The sequence below is a fragment of the Cyprinus carpio genome, chromosome A1 (assembly GCF_018340385.1).
Source record: "Cyprinus carpio isolate SPL01 chromosome A1, ASM1834038v1, whole genome shotgun sequence".
Taxonomy (NCBI): domain Eukaryota; kingdom Metazoa; phylum Chordata; class Actinopteri; order Cypriniformes; family Cyprinidae; genus Cyprinus; species Cyprinus carpio.
In genome coordinates this window covers 6,712,337-6,733,018 of record NC_056572.1, presented here as the reverse complement: position 1 = coordinate 6,733,018, position 20,682 = coordinate 6,712,337, and the positions used below count along the sequence as shown (strand labels likewise).

Sequence of the window (20,682 nt, the reverse complement as noted above, 5' to 3'; positions counted from 1 at the left end):
AACCAATGGGACTGTTTTGTGGACTATTTTTTTCTCCAAAAAAAAAACATGTCTGATACAAGAGAGGAATTTCTTTAGTTCTGTGGTTTGGTATTTTCGTAAGAACATTTTGTGTACTAGGGAAATCTTTTCATAATGCAGTTTTTTTTCCCACCATCATTCCAATGGAAATACTTATAGACATCATGGAATCCTCACTCGTGACTCGGCATGTGCTGCAGTATCAAGAGGAGTAATGTCAAATCCAAACTGCACTTGTACAGGATAATTCTAAAATTATAAGGAAATTTTAACACAGTAAAAGCATTTGATAGGCATGTATAATTTATTATATAGAAACGACGTCTTCACAAGCATCATTAAAAAATATATATATACAAATTTTCTTTGTATATTATTTAATTTACTTCATGTTTTATTTTACTTGAATTTGCCACAAACTGAAATTGTTTTAAAGCCTCCATACAAAAATACAAGATTGTGTGTTTACTCCTATAGTAAATGTAAGTGACTTGGCCTGTCTCCTGTGGTTTATTTTTGTTCAAACACTATATATTTCTTTATTAATGAATTAATTTTTTAAACGTTGTGTTTATTTTGTGCAAAAACAGTGAGGTCATGTCAGTCCCACCCACTGATCTATATATGTCCCACCTCTGCCCTAAACACCCAATAGTTGACAAAGTAACATTAGTTGATTTTACAGCGGCGCGGCTATTTGTAATTTGAATGTGCGAATCTTCCGGTGACGCTTCCTTATTTTACCTGTACATAAACAGAAAATAATAATAATAATAAAAAAAAAACTTTTTGAAATGCCGATAAATAACACTAAACATGTAAATATAAATCAGTGGTATGAACCCATAAATTATTTAGTGAATTATTAAGTGATGTTTATATCTTTTCATGTTTATTGTTAGTTTTCTTATGACATTTCGAAAACTTTTATTGCATTTTTCCCCAATTTATTATAGATCATCATTTTGGCGCACAATCCTGTCTTGTATCCGAACAAGTGTGTACATCTCTCCATGGCAACAGTAACAGTTTCCTCGCGCCAGCACGCGCTGCGAGTAACGTTAGTTTGTCTGGTTTAAAGAGGCGGAAACACCGTTTAACCTTTATCCTAAACACTCTTTTACTCCTAAATATCAAAGTAAATATGTGGACGACTAAGGTTTGGACTTAGAAAAATGTTCTTTTAGCTTCTCCTGAGAGGATGGGTTGACCCAGTCCCTGCATGGGTTGTTTGACACCTCTAGGGGTTTATCACCGTTAACAACAGTCCGCTGGTGACTTGAGGACCTCCGCAGGGGCCAGCACACAGTCCTGCCTCAGAATGAGATTACCCAGCCATCAAGAAGATTAACTAACTCACGTTAAGTCACCAGTATATTCTAGCGTGGCTCTAGCTGAGGCGTATTTTGATCTTGTCCGTTAAAACAGGCTGTGATACAGCACAGGGTTGAAGTAACTTGGGAATAAAAAGATGAAAGACTTACCAGAAGAGTGGGAGGACCATCAGCTCACGGTAGGCTGTCGAACTTTTATTAATGCACCACAGTTCATTCAACAATAACGTTGAAAACCTGTCAGTTGAACGCGAAGATTACTTGGCCTGTATATTTTCATGCATGGAAATGTACAGGCTTCTCCTAGAGATGCATGATATTGTGGCTCCTTTGAGACAGGAGAGGGTAAACAAAAAGTCACTACATCAGTCTTTGCAGACATGCACATTAAGTCGAGACTACAAAAATAAATTGTGGCAGGGCATGTTGTCACACTTAATGGTAAGTTGTCTCAAGTGAACCTAGTGTTTACTGACAAATTCAAGAGGGGAAAACATACAATTGCAAAATAATGCATGAAAACACAAGTAAGAAAAAATTAATCACAACAAATATGAAACAGCACAACCGTTTTCAACATTGATAATACAGTAATAAGAAAACCAAATCAGCAGATTCGAATGATTTCTAAAGGACTGAAGACTAAGTTATGGCTGCTGAAAATTCAGCTTTGTCATCAGGATTAAATAAAATTTATGTTTGAATATATTTTAAAATGTAAAGTTATTCACAATATTACTGATTTTACTCCTTTTCATCAAATAAATGTAGTCTTGGTAACTTCTTTCAAAAACATTAAAAACATAAATCTTACCAACTTATCAAATACTTAACAGTGTACTGTAGTGTGCAAAAATGTTAAAGTATTGTTTTGGCTATCAGAGATTATAATGGGTTTTAATATTTAAAAACATAAACCACATGTGACAACTCGCCCTGACCTGAAATACCCTTGTCTTGAGAACAGAGTTCTCTTTAGTTAATACTGATGTTTATTAAAAAGTTGACACTTTGCTAATTGATATTAATGCAGTGTCAAAACTATACAGTTTCTGAGATATAACACTTGTGAATTTGTCCATGTGACAGCTAGCCCCAGTCTCCTATAGTGGTTAACAGATCAGTTGTTCTTAGCGATTATAATTATCACATGAATAAAAATGTCATTGCATTTTAATAATATGAAAGCACTTTGTTAATGTTCTGTGCACCTAATCGGATGAAGGAAGAAGGGTGAAATTATGTTTTTTTTTTTAATAAATGATGTACATTGATTCAAGGTTGCTCTGCGTATCCGACCACTGAACGATGCAGAGATCGAGGAGGGTGCAACCACAGTGGCGCACAAGATTGACAGACAGGTTGGGAAAAAAAACAACAAACAAAAAAACACAAAAGACCACTGAGACACATGTCCAGCATTACTTTAATACATAATTCTTTTCTTTCAATCAATTGTTTACCTTAGTGACCTTTGACTTAAAACCTAGTTAGGGGCATGTAGCCTTGTGACAACTAGCCCCAGTCTCCCCTGTATATTTTTGCAAATATTACAGGTTTTAGAAACATGTGCATGACGTTCACAATTCCTGATTCTGTTGCAGAGCCTGTCATGATGAATGATGGTCTAAAGACCTAATCCTCCCTTTCATCTTCAGTAAATCCTGTTTACAGTCAGTAAATAAGGTTTACTGTCTTCTTTGCTTATGCTTGATGTCTCAGGATTCAAAGAATCAGGCTGCAGACATTTCTTTGTATGCATAAAAAGTCAATATTCTGATCATATTTTTCCAAGCACATTTTTCCAGTTCCAAACCAGATCAAACATAATATTTAATGACAATAACCATTTATAATATATAAATTGCTAATGAGGGAAAGTGTAGTTTACAAACACCCTATTTTCAGATGCATATAATCGTTAGGCATGACAAGAGTCATGACACTTAAAAATTATGAAAGAATGCGTCATTCTGAGGTTTGCCAAAAAGGAAAGGTGCAAATTAAGTGCAAAAGACTTGGGGAAAAAGTAGGTGTCTGCAGAAATAGGTGTCAATTTCTCAGAGAATTTGCTAAGAGAAGGAAGGCTGAAACACAACCAACATTTAATAAGAATCCAGGTCCAACAGCACAACATGAAAGATTTATCTTGCCACGTGCTGTACACTACCATTCAAATGTTTTGGGTCAGTGATTTTTATTTTGGAAACAATTTATACTTTTATTCAGCAAGAACAAGTATGACAGTAAAGGCTTTTTTTTTTTTTTTTTTTTTTTTTTTTTTTTTTTTTTTTACAAAAAATATACACTGAACAAAATTATAAACAAAACACTTTTGTTTTTGCCCCCACTTTTCATGAGCTAATCTCAAAGATCTAAGACTCTTTCTATGTACACAAAAGGCCTATTTCTCTCAAATATTGTTCACAAATGTGTCTAAATCTGTGTTAGTGAGCACTTCTCCTTTGCCGAGATATTCCATCCACCTCACAGGTGTGGCATATGAAGATGCTGATTAGACAGCATGATTATTGCATGATTATTATAAAAGGCCACTCTAAAATGTGCAGTTTTATCACACAGCAAGAACACATTAAAGTGATCAAAAGTGACAGTAAAGCCTTTTTTACAAAAAAAAAAAAAAAAATATATAATATATATATATATATATTTTTTTTCTTTTTAACATTATATGACAGTAAGTGAGGGAGTGTGAATTACTGTTTGTACTGAACTTTGATCAAATAAATGCTGTCTTGGTGAGTGTATGAATGATTAAAAAAAAAAAACTTCTGAACAGTAGTGGACAGTAAGTGAGGGAGTGTGGGTCTCAGCATATTGCATAATATGTAGTCATTTATTTTGCATTTAAGTTAATGTTTTAACATTGCAAAATTAATCTAATATTTGGAATTAATTCTCATGTTTAATTACTGACTTCAGATGGTGGTGTTGATGGACCCCTGTGAGGACTCTGACAATGTCCTGAGGTCCAACCGCTCACGTGAAAAAACATACATGTTTGATGTGGTTTTCGACTATACTGCCACCCAGGTCAGTAGTAGTGCTGCTCTTCCACACAAAATTATTTGTTGTATTTGTATAGGTCATAGGTTACTTGATCATTGTCCTTCATGGTCACTGAAAATGTAAGGTGCAGTTGAGATTATTTGTGTGTGTGTGTATGTGTTAAAGGTGATTTAAGGTTTTGAAAGATACAACATGATCACAGTTCTAGACCTCCATGTTATTTACTTTTTCTTTATTTCAGGAGGATGTTTATGTGGCAACAACAAAAAATCTTATTGATGGTGTGATTGCTGGTTATAATGCCACAGTCTTTGCATATGGACCCACGGGTAATGTTAATGTGACGTTTTCTGTTTAGTGTTTGGATAAAAATTCACATGCATTACAATCATACTAAACTAAAATAAAATTAAAACAAAAAAAACACAAACCTAAACTAGATAATTAAAAAAAAAAAAAAATGTAAATGCTCATTTTAAATTGATCACTGACACTTCGCCTTACCATTGATTGGGTCTGCAAATTACTGCATATGACCTCAGATTAGACAAGACGACCCTCTAAAATTAAGCATTTAACTAAGCAGAGAAAATAAACTAACCAAGATATCTGTGTTCACATTTTCTGCTTCATTTAAATTTTTAGGAGCTGGAAAGACATACACTATGTTAGGATTAGATTCTGAGCCTGGCATTTACATCCAAACACTCAATGATCTCTTCAGGGCCATTGAAGACAGCACTGAGGACTTGGATTGCAGTGTTTATATGTCATATATAGAGGTCAGTCTTATTGTTTTGTAGGTATGAAAAAATATTACATTAAATTAGGTACCGTCCTTTTGAGACTTTACAAACGTAGTGTGTCCTGAATGCACTAAACACTAATGACCTTCTTTGCAGATTTATAATGAGATCATCAGAGATCTGTTAAATCCATCTTCTGGATACCTTGAGCTGCGTGAGGATGCTAAAGGGGAAATACGAATTGCCGGCATCACAGAATTCTCTACATGTAATGCTAAAGAGGTACTTTTTAATAGCCTGCTTTACACTGTCTTTTGCTTTTGCTGCCCATTAATTTCCTACAGTTTGCCTGTTTTCTCCTTATCATCTCCAATAAAGGATGATGTTTTTCTGAACTTGGTGTTTGCCTGTGATTTTAGATAATGGCTCTTTTGACCAAAGGGAATAAACAGAGGACTCAGGAGTCAACAGCTGCTAACAAGACATCATCTCGCTCTCATGCTATACTTCAGGCGAGTCTAGGACACACACACACTAACCATGTACATGACCTCAAATTGGCACACTGTAGTCTGAGTGTGCATCTGCTGCTTTGTCTGCTTCACAGGTGACAGTCAAGCAAAAGAGTCGTGTAAAGGATATCAACGAGGAGGTCAGGGTGGGGAAGCTATTCATGGTAGACTTGGCAGGAACTGAGCGAGCATCACAGGTACGTGTTGGTGTTTTGATGTGCTGAATTGGAAATATAAGCTTTCAAATTCAAGGCTCGACAAAAAGATCTGCCCGATGGCCCGGGGCCAGCATGAAAGATGCTCTGGACAGTTGACAAATTTGTCACTGGCCCGATCAGGCCACTGCTGCGCCATCACGAAAGTTTATCATTTTCACATGTTTTTAAGCCTTGTTTATTTAAAAATTCAGACAAATACATACAAAAGTATGTCAAAATACCCGTCTTGGCAAGTAACTTTGTAACTTTAACAATGATTAATCTATATTTAATTTATACAGTGGAGTACAGATGCACCGGTCAATAAGTGCAGCACTGCTTTGTTTACAGCGGAAACACTACATTGCTGTTCCATAAGCACTACCTGCTGTCAGAGAGTGAATATGCATCTCATTCATCCATCTGCTCTTTTTCCTAAAGCATCATTTCATTTGTGTCTTTGTTCTATATATTCAATTGTGCTATTGCTTGTAATTTGTTCTTATTTACTGACCTTGTACTTGTCTTTAATAATGTTTGAATTTTATATTTGTAAGGCAAGTAGTTTTTGCTGTGGTATCGGAATTAGAATTGTAGAATTGTATAATTGGTATCTAAAATTTTGGTGTCATATAAGCTTATTTATTAGAATAAAAGATAATGTGGGTCAAAAACAATGATAACAGCAACTATTTTATTTTTTGTGGCAAGGCCAATTAAAATTTTAGCAGGGCAGGTAAATATTTGAACCACTGTAGGAAAAATCCTTAGCGTTGAGCCCTGAAATTCCTCAGGGAGGCCAGATTTTATAGTTAGGCACCCTTCCTCATCTTTCACCGAAATGAATATTTAAGCTCTTCTGTCCTTCATTATTCATATGCATATAATGTGAGACTGATGAAGGAATTTGAGCATGTTACATCTCATATGGCAGCCAAAACATCACCCCTCATTAAATTCAGACATTCTTACACAGTTGTTTTGTCTGTGAACACCAACAGACAGTCTTGCGTCCTGTTCTAAAGCACATATTCTCTTCTCTCAGACTCAAAACAGAGGAAAGAGAATGAAGGAAGGAGCACATATTAACCGTTCCCTGTTAGCACTGGCCAACTGCATCAATGCCTTGAGTGAGAAGGGTGGGAAAGGAGCTCAGTTTGTCAACTACAGAGATAGCAAACTCACTCGACTTCTTAAGGTGAGCAAAATCTATTAATTCCACCACAGAATAAAAAGTAAAAAAGTCATTTTATCTTTCTATCTCACAATTCTCCGAATTTATATAATATAACTTCAGAATTATGAGATATACAGTAAACTTGCAATTGTAAGGGAAAAAAGTCGCATTTGCATTTTTATTTTTTTTAATTCTGTTATGGAAACAAGCTTGAGTCTGAAAAGTCCAAATTGTGTGATATAATTTAGATTTTTTTTTTCTCAGAATTGCATGTTTATATTTTGAATTCTCAGAACTGAAAGACAAAAAAGTGTGAAGTTTAAGAAATAAACTCAGAATTACAAGAAAAATGTCCCACACAATATTCACAAACACCTTAATCATTAAGAAGACTTGTCCTGCGTCCAATTGTGCATACCATCAACCCTATCTGCCCTAAATAGTATTGAAAGTAACTAATATCACATAGAATTTAGGATGGATAGTATGCACACTGGGACGCAGGCTTGGTTTTTACGGTTGCCACACAGTTGCAATAGGATTTGATGTGAATTTCAGGATGCTTTAGGAGGAAACAGTCGCACAGTCATGATAACCCATATCAGTCCTGCCAGCTCCAACTTTGAAGAGTCAAGAAACACACTGGTTTATGCAGACAAAGCCAAAAATATAAGAAACAAGGTAAACACATACTTAATAGTATTTATCTAAACAATGTGCATTAACTAGATGGTTATTTTAAACTATTTACAAGGCAAAGTATAAAACTACTGATGTTAATATTTAAAACCGAAGAAGTATCACACAAAATAAATGAGTATTAAAATTAATTAAGTTAGGTTTATAAGGAAATTACACAACTTTTCAAAAGTTGTGCTTAACTGCTTAACATTCGTGTGGACACCGTGATATATTTTTCTTCAGGATTCTTTGATGAATAGAAATGTGTAGTGTAGTGTATATTCCACTAATAAATTATTTTCTGTTAAGGTTTAACATGATTAATTCAGAATTATATTGAAAAGATTTTTCATAATTATGTTGAACTTGAACATATGTACTCCATAAATATTATGGGTTTTTAATGAGATCTCTTCATTTTCAGTGTCTGATCACCCCATTGTGGTTGTATTTGTGATTTCATTGTGTTGAGATCCAGGCAAGATCCTCTCTTGCTATTCTGTTTTAAAATCTTCTAGGTGAAACGTAATTTGATGAATGTTTCATATCACCTGGCCCAATATACAAGAATAATTGCGGATCTACGGAGTGAAATTGACCGACTTCTTGCAAAGATTGACCAACAGAGTCAAGAGCAACAGAAAGGAGAGAAAGCAGACATTCGTGAAATTCAAGGTTGTGTTCAATTTGTATGTTGTTATTTGGGTACAGTAGCTGACAAATAATATTGAAATAAACTTTTTTATTAACAGCAGGATTTTAGGTTGAAATATACTCACTGCTTGACTTACGCACAAAGGTTTAATACTTAGTAGTTTGTTCAAATCTTAAACTGCAAGTATGAGCAATAATATAAAATTATTTCTTGAAATAGCAGTAAAAATTTCAAAATTAAAGATTTTTCATGATTGCCATCTGCTTTCTCTATATGGGCTGTTTTTAGCTGAGGTGCAGCAGTACAGTCATGGTGAGATGGCTTCACTGCAGGAGCAGATCTTGTCTGCCTTCAGGGAGCAGATGGAGATCAGACGCAGCTTCATGGAGCTGGAGAACTGCAATATGGAACTCCACATAGACACTTCTAGACATCTGCTCAACATCTCAGAGTAAACACTTAAACATACAGACAGAGTTCCAGTCATCAGTAATTCTTCAATTAGGGACAGGGTTATTATAGTTATCTAAAACTAATACCATAAAAAAAAAAAAAGTTAAAGGAATAGTTCACCCAAAAATTTAAAATTTGTCATCATGTATTCACCTTCATGTTGTTCCAAACCTTTATGATTAATTAGTATAGGAACTTCTTAATTCTGTTGAACATATTTTGATGAATGTTAGTAATCAAATAGTTGCTGGTAGCCATTGACTTCCATAGTATTTTTTATTGTTTACCATACTATGAAAGTCATTGGCTACCGGCAACTGTTTAGTTATCAACATTCTTCAAAATATCTTCTTTTGTGTTCAACAGAAGAAAGTAAATTTTGGAACAATTTGAGGATGAGTAAATTATGACAGAATTTTCATTCTTTGGGTGAACTACTCTTTTAACTGAGAGGAAAAAAAAAAAAAAAAAATATATATATATATATATATATTATGTTAAAAATTCTATTAAATTACTTATATATATAAATGCAAAAGAAAAACATTTGTAAGGATAGATTTTTAATGCCTTTATGTTATTATGTCTATTTAATTACTTTTCTGTATTTTTAGGAGTGTTAAAATTGAAAATTTGTTTATTTGTTTATTTTGGGCTTGTCCTCCAAATATGTCATTACCACCTTATATAATTTCCATCATACAACTGATAAAATAAAATAAAATAATAATAAGAAAGAAAGAAAGAAAGAAAAGAAACTGTTTTATCCATGTTAAAACATAAATAGACTCCTTCCCTACAGTATTATAACTTTTTCTTATTTTCGTCTCACATCAATCCCCTTTCTTTTTTCCTCCTCTTGTAGTTGGGAGCGTGATCGAGCACGTGCCCGGCAAGGGAGAGTGAAAGTAACTGAAGAGAAAACAGACAGAGAAAAGGAGGAAGAGCAAGAGAGTGGACCAGAGGAGCCGCAGTATGTCACAGCAGCTCGAGAGGAGATTGGCCCACTACTGGCTGAACAGAGAAAGACAATGGAGCTCAAAGTAATTATGTTCATGAAGTAATTAAGACTCATTTTAAATGAGTTACGAATGCAAATGGAAATCTGACATGACATGACATGTCAAGCAGTGACAGCAGTACTTCATATTAAATTCTCAAATTTTTAAACATGCTATTTTATGATTGTCAGCATAAACGAAGCAATTTAAAAATATATATATTTTTATTTCCCTTTTGGTTTCTTCCTTTTTTCAGCGTGAACTGGAAGAAAAATTAATGACCATGAAACTAAAGTCATCTAAGATTGAGGAGTTGCTTCCTAAACGCATTAGTAACCGTGAGCAGAGAGACATTCTGACATTGCTTTGCAAGGTTCATGAGCTGGAACTTGAAAAAACTGAAATCCAGTCAGCTGTTCTCTGCAAAGAATACGTTCTCAGAACAAAAGACTTCATCATCCAGCGCCAGGAGCAGCAGCGGATGCTCTGTGATGACATCATACACCAGCAGAAGGCTCTAATTGAAGGTGTGGGTCACTGAAATGGGCTGATGTCTTTAAAGAGACAGATTATAGCATCTGACATTATAAACATTAGATAAAATGTTTTTGTTTATTCATTCTGTCCACAGATCAAGGACTTTGTGTACCTGAGGAGTTACAAGAGCTTTATTCACTGTACTTTAGTGAATTAAATGAGGGAAGCGTCGACCAAATTGTCGACCTTCACACTTTTGCCACAAACCCCAGAGTTGTGAGCGACACTCATTTTTTGTTCTATTTCATCTCCTTTTCTTTTCCCTTTTAAATTGCTTTTTAAATAAGTCTCTTCTTCTCAACGAAGCACATTTATTTGATCAAAAATACAGGAAGAAAAAACAGTAATATTGTGTTATGGTTATATTTTTTGCAATTTAAAATAACTAATTTCTATTATAATATACTTTTATTCAATTATTTATTTCTGTTTATACAGGATAACTCTCTTATGATTATGGCCAGCCAAATGAGACTTGATGTGATCTCTGATTTAGAAGGGGTAGATAAAACACAGCAGAACAACAAGAAGTTCAGTCCTTTAGATAAACACCCCTGTGATTCTTCTTCTTCTGGGCTGGATTATGACAGGTAAAGTATGTAATGAGAAAAGTAGACTGCCATGTTCGTCTGAAATAACAACAGAAGAAGTATGCTTTCATCCATCTTGTTTATATCTTTCTTATTATAGTGACATTAACAGAGTTTTTAAACCAATGTCTAAACCTCAGCCACAGAGACGCCACCACTTATCTTCTAGCCCAACACTTTCAATAAAGGTAAAAACAGAGAAGCGCTCATAGACACTGAGCCATACCAACTGACAGAATCATCTCATCTTTTACTGTGTAAACAAATGACTTTATATCATATAGTCTCACAACACCTTTGACTGTCAGAATTAAAGTAATCCGTAAATTAATCAGAAAGTATCAGTAAATGAAATCGAACAGGTAAACATGAAGGTAAACTGATCTTAATCTGTTGAAATAAGTATATAATTGATTTAGATGGCATAGCATATAGTTTGAAATGTGGCTTAATGTCTTTAAGCAGGTTTGTGCTGTTAAGGATTCGACTCCCGTTTGTCCTACTGAAGCTGTGAGTCCAGACACTCTGAGGGAAATTGTTAGTGACACAAAGAGCATCTCAGTAATTGCAGCGAAACGTCGCTCACACCTAGCGAAGGAAACCACTTCCAGAGTGGCCGGTTTGGCCACAGGTCTCAAGTCCTCAGTAAGCATGGACAGCCTAGTTTCTGCTTTGGCAGATGAGTCGGCTGAGGTCAAAAGAAATCCCCCAAGACATGGGGGCAGGTCCCAGTCGAAGCAGGACCTAAAGACAACAGAAAGCAGAAGGGAGCTGCCTGAGAGACACCAGCACAAGAAACGGTCCAGATCTTTTGAAGCAAGCAAAAAGGTATGAGTGTATCTGTGTACCTCCATCTCTGTAGTTTCAGTGAGCTTTGGATATGCTATACAGGTCCTTCTCAAAAAATTAGCATATTGTGAAAAAGTTCATTATTTTCCATAATGTAATGATAAAAATTAACTTTCATATATTTTAGATTCATTGCACACCAACTGAAATATTTCAGGTATTTTATTGTTTTAATACTGATGATTTTGGCATACAGCTCATGAAAACCCAAAATTCCTATCTCAAAAAATTAGCATATTTCACTCGACCAATAAAAGAAAAGTGTTTTTAATACAAAAAAAGTCAACCTTCAAATAATTATGTTCAGTTATGCTCTCAATACTTGGTCGGAAATCCTTTTGCAGAAATTATTGCTTCAATGCGGCGTGGCATGGAGGCAATCAGCCTGTGGCACCGCTGAGGTGTTATGGAGGCCCAGGATGCTTCGATAGCGGCCTTAAGCTCATCCAAAGTGCTGGGTCTTGCGTCTCTCAACTTTCTCTTCACAAATATCCCACAGATTCTCTATGGGGTTCAGGTCAGGAGAGTTGGCAGGCCAATTGAGTCACAGTAATACCATGGTCAGTAAACCATTTACCAGTGGTTTTTTGCCACTGTGAGCAGGCGCCAGGTCGTGCTGAAAAACGAAATCTTCATCCTCCATAAAGCTTTCTCAGCAGATGGAAGCATGAAGTGCTCCAAAATCTCCTGATAGCTAGCTGCATTGACCCTGCCCTTGATAAAACACACAGTGGACCAACACCAGCAGCTGACATGGCACCCCAGACCATCACTGATTGTGGGTACTTGACCTGGAGAGGCATTTTGGCATTCCTTCTCCCCAGTCTTCAGCTGGCACCTTGATTTCCGAATGGTTTGCTTTCATCCGAAAAAAGTACTTTGACCACTCAGCTCCAGTGCTGCTTCTCTGTAGCCCAGGTCAGGCGCTTCTGCCGCTGTTTCTGGTTCAAAAGCACACGCCTGTGCACGGTGGCTCTGGATGTTTCTACTCCAGACTCAGTCCACTGCTTCCCTGCAGGTCCCCCAAGGTCTGGAATCGGTCCTTCTCCACAATCTTCCTCAGGGTGGTCACCTCTTCTCGTTGTGCAGCGTTTTTTGCCTCACTTTTTCCTTCCCACAGACTTCCCACTGAGGTGCCTTGATACAGCACTCTGGGACAGCCTTTCGTTCAGAAATTTCTTTCTGTGTCTTACCCTCTCGCTTGAGGGTGTCAATGATGGCCTTCTGGGTTAACCTCTTACCCATGATTGCGGTTTTGAGTAATGAACCAGGCTGGGAGTTTTTAAAAGCCTCAGGAATCTTTTGCAGATTTAATTAGTGATTCAGATGATTAGGTTAATAGCTCGTTTTTTCATTGATATGCTAATTTTTTGAGATAGGAATTTGGGGTTTTCATGAGCTGTATGCCAAAATCATCAGTATTAAAACAATAAAAGACCTGAAGTATTTCAGTTGGTGTGTAATGAATCTAAAATATATGAAAGTTTAATTTTTATCATTACATTATGGAAAATAATGAACTTTTTCACAATATGCTAATTTTTTGAGAAGGACCTATATATTTACACTACCGTTCAAAATTTGGGATTGGGTTTTTTAAAGAAATTAATACTTTCATTCAGCAAGGATCCATTAAATTGATCAAAAGTTACAGTAAAGACATTTATATTGCTACAAAAAAATTACATTTCAAATAAATGGTGTTTTTCAACTTTCTATATATCAAAGAATCCTGAAAGCAAAATGCATCATGGTTTCCACAAAAATATTAGGCAGTACAACTGTTTTCAACATTTAAATATTTCTTGAGCACCAAATCAGCATATTAAAGGGATACTCCATCCCAAAATGAAAATTGTGTCATTAATCACTTACCCCCATGTCGATCCAAACCGGTAAAAGCTCCGTTCATCTTTGGAACACAATTTAAGATATTTTGGATGAAAACCTGGAGGCTTGAGACTGTCCCATAGACTGGCAAATAAATAACAATGTCAAGGTCCACAAAAGGTATGAAAGTCATCATCAGAATACTCCATCAGCCATCAGATGTGCAATCTGGGTTATATGAAGCAACGGGAACACTATTTGTAAGAGAAGAAAACAAAAATAACGACTTTATTCAATAATTTCTTTGTCAACAGTCTCCTCTGTCTCTCATTATGACAGTATGCTGTGTACGCTCTTCTATATAATCCGCGCCACAAGGATGCATATTTAGCTTTGATTTGAAATAAAACAGCGCATCCTTGTGGAGTATTCTGACGATGACTTTCATACCTTTTATGGACCTTGACACTGTTATTTACTTAGCAGTCTATGGGACAGTCTCAAGCCTTCAGATTTTCATCCAAAATATCTTAAATTGTGTTCCAAGGACAAACAGAGCTTTTACAGGTTTGGAACGACATGGGGGTAAGTGATTAATGACAAAATTTTCATTTTGGGATGGAGTATCCCTTTAATATGATTTCTGAAGGATCATGTGACACTGAAGACTGAAGAGTAATGATGCTGATATTATTTTTTCCATCACAGGAATAAATAATATGAAAAAAAAATCTGGGGACTGAGGAGACAAGTTGCTCAAGTTTAGGAATAGGAATGTTGTCCCATTCTTGTCTAATACAGCCTTCTAGTTACTCAACTGTCTTAGGTCTTCTTTGTCGCATCTTTCTCTTTATGATGCGCCAAATGTTTAATGTGGGTGAAAGATCTGGACTGCAGGCTGACCATTTCAGTACCCGGATCCTTCTTCTACGCAGCCATGATGTTGTAATCGATGCAGTATGTGGTCTGGGATTGTCATGTTGGAAAATGCAAGGTCTTCCCTGAAAGAGATGATGTCTGGATGGGAGCATATGTTGTTCTAGAACTTGGATATACCTTTCAGCATTGATGGTTCCTTTCCAGATGTGTAAGCTGCCCATGCCACACACACTAATGCAACCCCATACCATCAGAGATGCAGGCTTCTGAACTGAGTGCTGTTAACAACTTGGGTTGTCCTTGTCCTCTTTAGTCCGGATGACATGGCATCCCAGTTTTCCAAAAAGAACTTTAAATTTTGATTCGTCTGACCACAGAACAGTTTTCCACTTTGCCACAGTCCATTTTAAATGAGCCTTGGCACTTCTGGATCATGTTTAGATATGGCTTCCTTTTTTGACCTATAGAGTTTTAGCCGGCAACGGCGAATGGCACGGTGGATTGTGTTCACCGACAATGTTTTCTGGAAGTATTCCTGAGCCCATGTTGTGATTTCCATTACAGTAGCATTCCTGTATGTGATGCAGTGCCGTCTAAGGGCCCGAAGATCACGGGCATCCAGTATGGTTTTCCGGCCTTGACCCTTACGCACAGAGATTGTTCCAGATTCTCTGAATCTTTGGATGATATTATGCACTGTAGATGATAATAACTTCAAGCTCTTTGCAATTTTCCTCTTAGAAACTCCTTTCTGATATTGCTCCACTATTTTTCGCCGCAGCATTGGGGTAATTGGTGATCCTCTGCCCATCTTGACTTCTGAGAGACACTGCCACTCTGAGAGGCTCTTTTATACCCAATCATGTTTCCAATTGACCTAATAAGTTGCAAACTGGTCCTCCAGCTGTTCCTTATATGTACATTTAACTTTTCCAGCCTCTTATTGCTACCTGTCCCAACTTTTTTTGGAATGTGTAGCTCTCATGAAATCCAAAATGAGCCAATATTTGGCATGACATTTCAGAATGTCTCACTTTCAACATTTGATATGTTATCTATATTCTTTTGTGAATAAAATATAAGTTTATGAGATTTGTAAATTATTTCATTTCTTTTTTTACTCACAATTTGTACACTGTCACAACTTTTTAATAATCTGTTTTGTATATATATATATATATATATATATATATATATATATATATATATATATAAACAGTTATTTTAAATGATAACAAAAATTCAGTATATTACTGTTTTGCTGTATCTTTGATCAAATAAATGCAGTATTGGTGAGCAAAAGAGACTTCTTTCAAAAACATAAAAAAAAGTCCTACCAATCCCAAACAAGCTACTACTTTTAGGCCATGTGACCACTAAAGACTTTTTTCCCCGAGGCTAGCAAATTTTTTTAGTTGTTTTAAACGGGAGCGCTGCATTTTTTAAAATGCCAGAAGCGTGCCAAGCACTGAGCGTCTTTTTCATGCTGAGCACGCAGGTGTTTTTTCAAGTTGAAGAATGTTCAGTTTTGGGTAAAATACAGCACTTATCGCAGAACAATAGTGGAGAATATTGCTTGTCTCTGAGTATTTATGTCTTTACCAGATAGAATTGCCGGACTACCATAATATTTTTATGAAAAATAACACTTGGAGAAACATTTCATTCTTGATGCATCTGCCATATTACTTTAGCAGATATTGCATATGTTAGCAACCACAGTGTCTCAACTGAAAAAAAAAAAACGCTGCACTCTCAGGCGCTCACAGCTGGGCGTTTTCAGATGGCTAAAAATGCTTTGGTGGACACGCGGGCCTACAGTGTGCTTTTGTGTTTTTTTACAGTGGGTTGCATGAGAAATTATAACCTAATTAAACTGAGCAAACAGGTGTCTATGTAAAAAGATGGGAAAAACTGTAAATGTCAACTTACATTATTGAAGAGGCTGCTTAATTTTATCTGTTTTTACCACAGCACGTACAAAAACCAAGACAAAACCCTTCCAGATATCCAGCTTTGAAGAGCATCTCAGACAACCGGCTTGTGCGACCAGCATTAAATGTGATCCAGCCACTCAACAGTGGTGCTGGAAACCCTGCAACACCCCCAGTAGCTAAAGTGAAAAACCCTGTCACTCACTTTACAGGTACAGAACTGTTTTCCAAACTCAAGCAAAACTGTTATACAGCTTAGAATATGGATGTAACCTTTGATAGAAAATGGACAACTTTGTGTCATTTACCGTACCTGTTACCACAATTGAGTTTTCTCATTTTTTAATATGGGTGCCAAAATCAGTGTGTGCCGCTTTCATGCTGTAGATCTGTGAAACAGGCCTAAAAAGGAGCAAATTGTGACAATTTTTTCAATATGAATTTAGGCGAAGTGCAGCTTGAGAAGTTAGAGATCAGGGGAACACCACCCAGCATCATCCATCAAAAACACTCAGATGTCAAACGAGGACAGACAACCTACAAACGAGAGCAAGGTATTTTTTTTTCTTGCTATTTAACAACATTCTTTTATTTTTAAAAGGTGAAATTAGTTGGCAGGATGTGATTTGTTTTGTAGTCCAACCAAAGTTAACAAAAATGTTTTTAGCCCTAGGAGATGTTTCTTACTCCAGCAATCTCCTACAGCAACCAGGCAATTACAAGAAGTCCACCAATGAAAATCCTAGACAAAAAGGAATGACCGATGTCAACAGAAAGAATGAAGGACGGCAAAAAAACAAACATACTGTAAAAAAGTCATATGTCTGAGTTTTTTGTTCATATATAAGAGAACTCTATTTTAGTCTATTTTAGATAACAATACATACAAATTTGTTTTGTTGAATCATTTGAAGCAAATTCATTAGAAGTGAAAGCATAGAAATGTATAAACATATGCTTGGAAATAAATCATGTTTCAGGATAGCTTAAGTTTTCACTAAATGAACTGAGTAAACTTCTGAAAAACATGATGAAATGCTTATGGCTTCATTTATTTAATAAAAAAAAAAAAAAATCTATAAAAATGTCAAGTGTCAAAGTCCATATTGGTTTCTCCGAGGGAGATTAATAACTGCTGTGAATAACTTTGGATGAAAGTTAACCAAACTGACATGGACACAAACTGATCCCTGAACAACTTTAGTGAAACTTGAGCGTGTCTGGTGTTAAACAACATCGGGTTACATCAGTTTAAATTCGCATTCCGTAATATTTACATATAAAAAAATTTATTTATTTATTTATTTGAATTATCCAAAGTCTGATTCACAACGGTATAAGCTTGTAATAATGTTCGGGTTGTTCGTCTTTGCGTCATTTTGTCACGTCTGTATACATAAAGAAGGAGTCCCGGTTAGTGGGCTATTTCGCGTTTGTGGATGCTGCAGGTGGCAGATCATTTGTAGCCTCTTCTTACAGCAGCTGGAGTAATTAAACGTCATTTTAAGAATAAAGATTCTTAAAGGGTGCATTAAAGTAATGCAACACATGTTAAGTAACTGAAATTAGATTATATTCCAGTTTTAAATGTGCATCTGATTACAAATAGGCCTATGTGGGATTACTGTACTTACAAAAGATTTGTATTTCAAAGAGAACGAGTTCTAAGGAACATTAAATTGATTTTTGAGGTTAAAAGAACAGTTTCTTTCGATGGCATTCAAATGGTATGACAATTTGAGATTTGACTGTTAAGAAATGGAAATCTACAGATAACGCTTATACACACTACATAGGCCTACACGTAGCCACGCAGTGTTAATAAAATAAAATATCTCGTAAGAGTTATTTTGTGACAGTGCTGTTGGTGGTAAAATATTTTGTCATTCTGAAGTCGACACTACAAGCTGCTCCGTTTATTTTTAGCTGTGGTTTCCTGTTGTGTGTCGCCATGATTTTGCCAAGTAAGACATGCTCCTGGATCAACATCTTTTGATGATCTTGGATCAACATTACTGTCCAAAAAATATAGATCTAGCCAAATCCCTACCCCTAAACCTAACCCTACCCATAATTTATTCCTAAAAGCAGTGGGAAATGATAGCTGATTAACAAGAGGGTAGAAGCACCTAACCCTGATTGTAAGCCTAAAACAGGTATTTCCTGAAAAGTTATATCTCAATTCTGATTGGTTGCTTGCGATGTTGTTCCAGGATCAACAAGGATGTTGATCCAGGAACATGTTGTACTTGGTGAAATCACGCTCACCTCCTGTTGTGGTAGAGATCTGAACCCTCTGGAATAACAGCATATGATTTAGTTCTGGCTGAAAGGCGGAGCATTTCTCCTGTTTTCACACCCTACTGTGAGTTTTAATATGTAACTTCAAACATTCCTGCCCACTTAACATTTTGCACGTGGAATATTCTGAAATGTAAAGGACAAGATGTAGGTGAGTGATGGATAATAAATTTTTTCATATTTAGTATTTTGAATTGAAACTTGTATATGTCTTTGTTTTTGTGTTTTTCTCCAAAATTGTCAACTAGACTCGTTCCAGTGATGAAAATGTTACAAGCTGGCGTAGTACTTTACAGAATTGTTTCCAGTGGAAATGCTGAGGCAGCTTCAGTTTTTCCTTCTGTTGAGAATATTATTTATCATATTCTTCATAATAGTTCACCGGGATGACATGAAAGATTTTTCTTTGCATGTGGCTTTATCATCTCCTGGATTACTCACAAGCATGAAGTCCTCAGGATGCTGGACAAGTGAGGATTCATTTCTCTGGAAAAAGTCAACCAGGTCAGTCAAATCAAACCTGACTATCATCAAAACTCACCTAAAATATAATCAAGGCCCAAACGACCTAACGTGCACATTCACTCAGTCTTCTCCAACACACCTCGAACTGCATCTAGCACATCATAGACGTATAAAAAGGGAACTTTGCTCAGCCGATAGCAGCTTCAACTCCCCAGGAAAATGTAAAACATTTGACCAGATTCCAAGCAAAGCTCTGGACCATCTCATTTTGGATGATCATCATGGTGTTATTTACTGTTTTGTACCTATAGCATGTACCAACTGGAAACGAGTCATGATTGTGCTCAGCCAGAATCTGATAGCGCTCCATATCTGGATTCTCTTGACATACCATCAGCGTTATCCCACAATGCTACTCTGCATTTGACATTTAACAAGTTTTGGAGACATTTTGGACGTTACTCACGTCCTTTGATGCATCACAAACTGAAGAATTACACGAAGTTCCTTTTTGTACGGGATCCTTTTGTACGACTTGTTTCTGCTTTCTGCTTTCAGAACAAGTTTGCTCGGCCTAATGAGGATTTCTGCAGACAGTTTGGCTCTGTAATGCTTCAGCGTTATGCAAATATTTCCCCTGATTCCGTTCAAGCAGCCTTCGCCGCAGGTATCAGATTGTCCTTTACACACTTTATTAAGTACCTGTTAGATCCACAGACTGAAAAGGAGAAGCCTTTCAATGAGCATTGGCAGCAGATGTACAGACTCTGCCACCCGTGCCAGATTGAGTATGACTTTGTTGGGAAACTGGAAACACTTGATGAGGATACAGAACATTTGTAGAAGATACTTGAGATGGAAATATATATATAAATATATATATAATATATATATATATATATATATATATATATATATATATATATATATATATATATATTTTTTTTTTTTTTTTTTTTTTTTTTTTTTTTTTTTACTAAAAAAGTGGTTTATCAGGTGGATATTTATTTATTTATTTATTATTTAATTAAATTAAATTATATTCAGTGTTGCCCTCATCAAAATTTTGCAGTACAACAGTACTCACAGCCTCGTTTTTGTCACAAAATTTCAATGTGCTACTATTCTGACTAAAAGTTTTACCGACCAAACCAGAGCATTGATTTGTTTTGTCCACAAGGGTGCAGTGTGTTTCAATTGATTTCTTGCAGACAGTGCAATATACTAAAGTCATGTGAGCAGCACAGCTGGAGTTCTGAAATTTGACAGAACTTATGAATCTTTAATGCTAGAAAAAAAAAAATGTAGAATTTATGAAATGAGGCATATTTTGAGACTAAGGCCAAGTAGAGGAATATGCAAAGTAGAGGTTCCTGTTTTTGTTTGAAACAAGACATAAGAGCTAAAGTAGCGAGAAGATGAAATAATTGGAGACAGTAACATTTCACTGTGTAATGTCAAAGTTCTAATTTGGGGAAAATGTGACATTT

The 20,682-nt window shown here is 35.9% G+C and overlaps 2 protein-coding genes across 2 annotated transcripts; both read left to right on the top strand.

Annotated features, from left to right (window-relative positions):
- Nucleotides 1–1,051: 1,051 nt before the first annotated feature.
- si:dkey-26i13.8 (kinesin-like protein KIF19) lies at nt 1,052–17,553 on the top strand. Its single transcript, XM_042728781.1, has 21 exons — nt 1,052–1,534; nt 2,636–2,716; nt 4,299–4,409; nt 4,627–4,714; nt 5,031–5,167; nt 5,288–5,413; nt 5,551–5,643; nt 5,739–5,840; nt 6,886–7,038; nt 7,576–7,698; nt 8,217–8,373; nt 8,642–8,804; nt 9,672–9,849; nt 10,064–10,334; nt 10,439–10,560; nt 10,783–10,934; nt 11,035–11,122; nt 11,400–11,762; nt 16,467–16,638; nt 16,873–16,980; nt 17,094–17,553. The coding sequence occupies exons 1-21, from the start codon at nt 1,493–1,495 to the stop codon at nt 17,252–17,254; spliced, it is 2,991 nt and encodes a 996-aa protein (XP_042584715.1). The 5' UTR covers nt 1,052–1,492; the 3' UTR covers nt 17,255–17,553.
- Nucleotides 17,554–19,430: 1,877 nt separating this feature from the next.
- On the top strand, nt 19,431–20,035 carry LOC109069577 (carbohydrate sulfotransferase 12-like). The gene has a single exon (XM_042766261.1). The coding sequence runs from the start codon at nt 19,505–19,507 to the stop codon at nt 20,033–20,035; it is 531 nt and encodes a 176-aa protein (XP_042622195.1). The 5' UTR covers nt 19,431–19,504.
- The last annotated feature ends 647 nt before the right edge of the window (nt 20,036–20,682 follow it).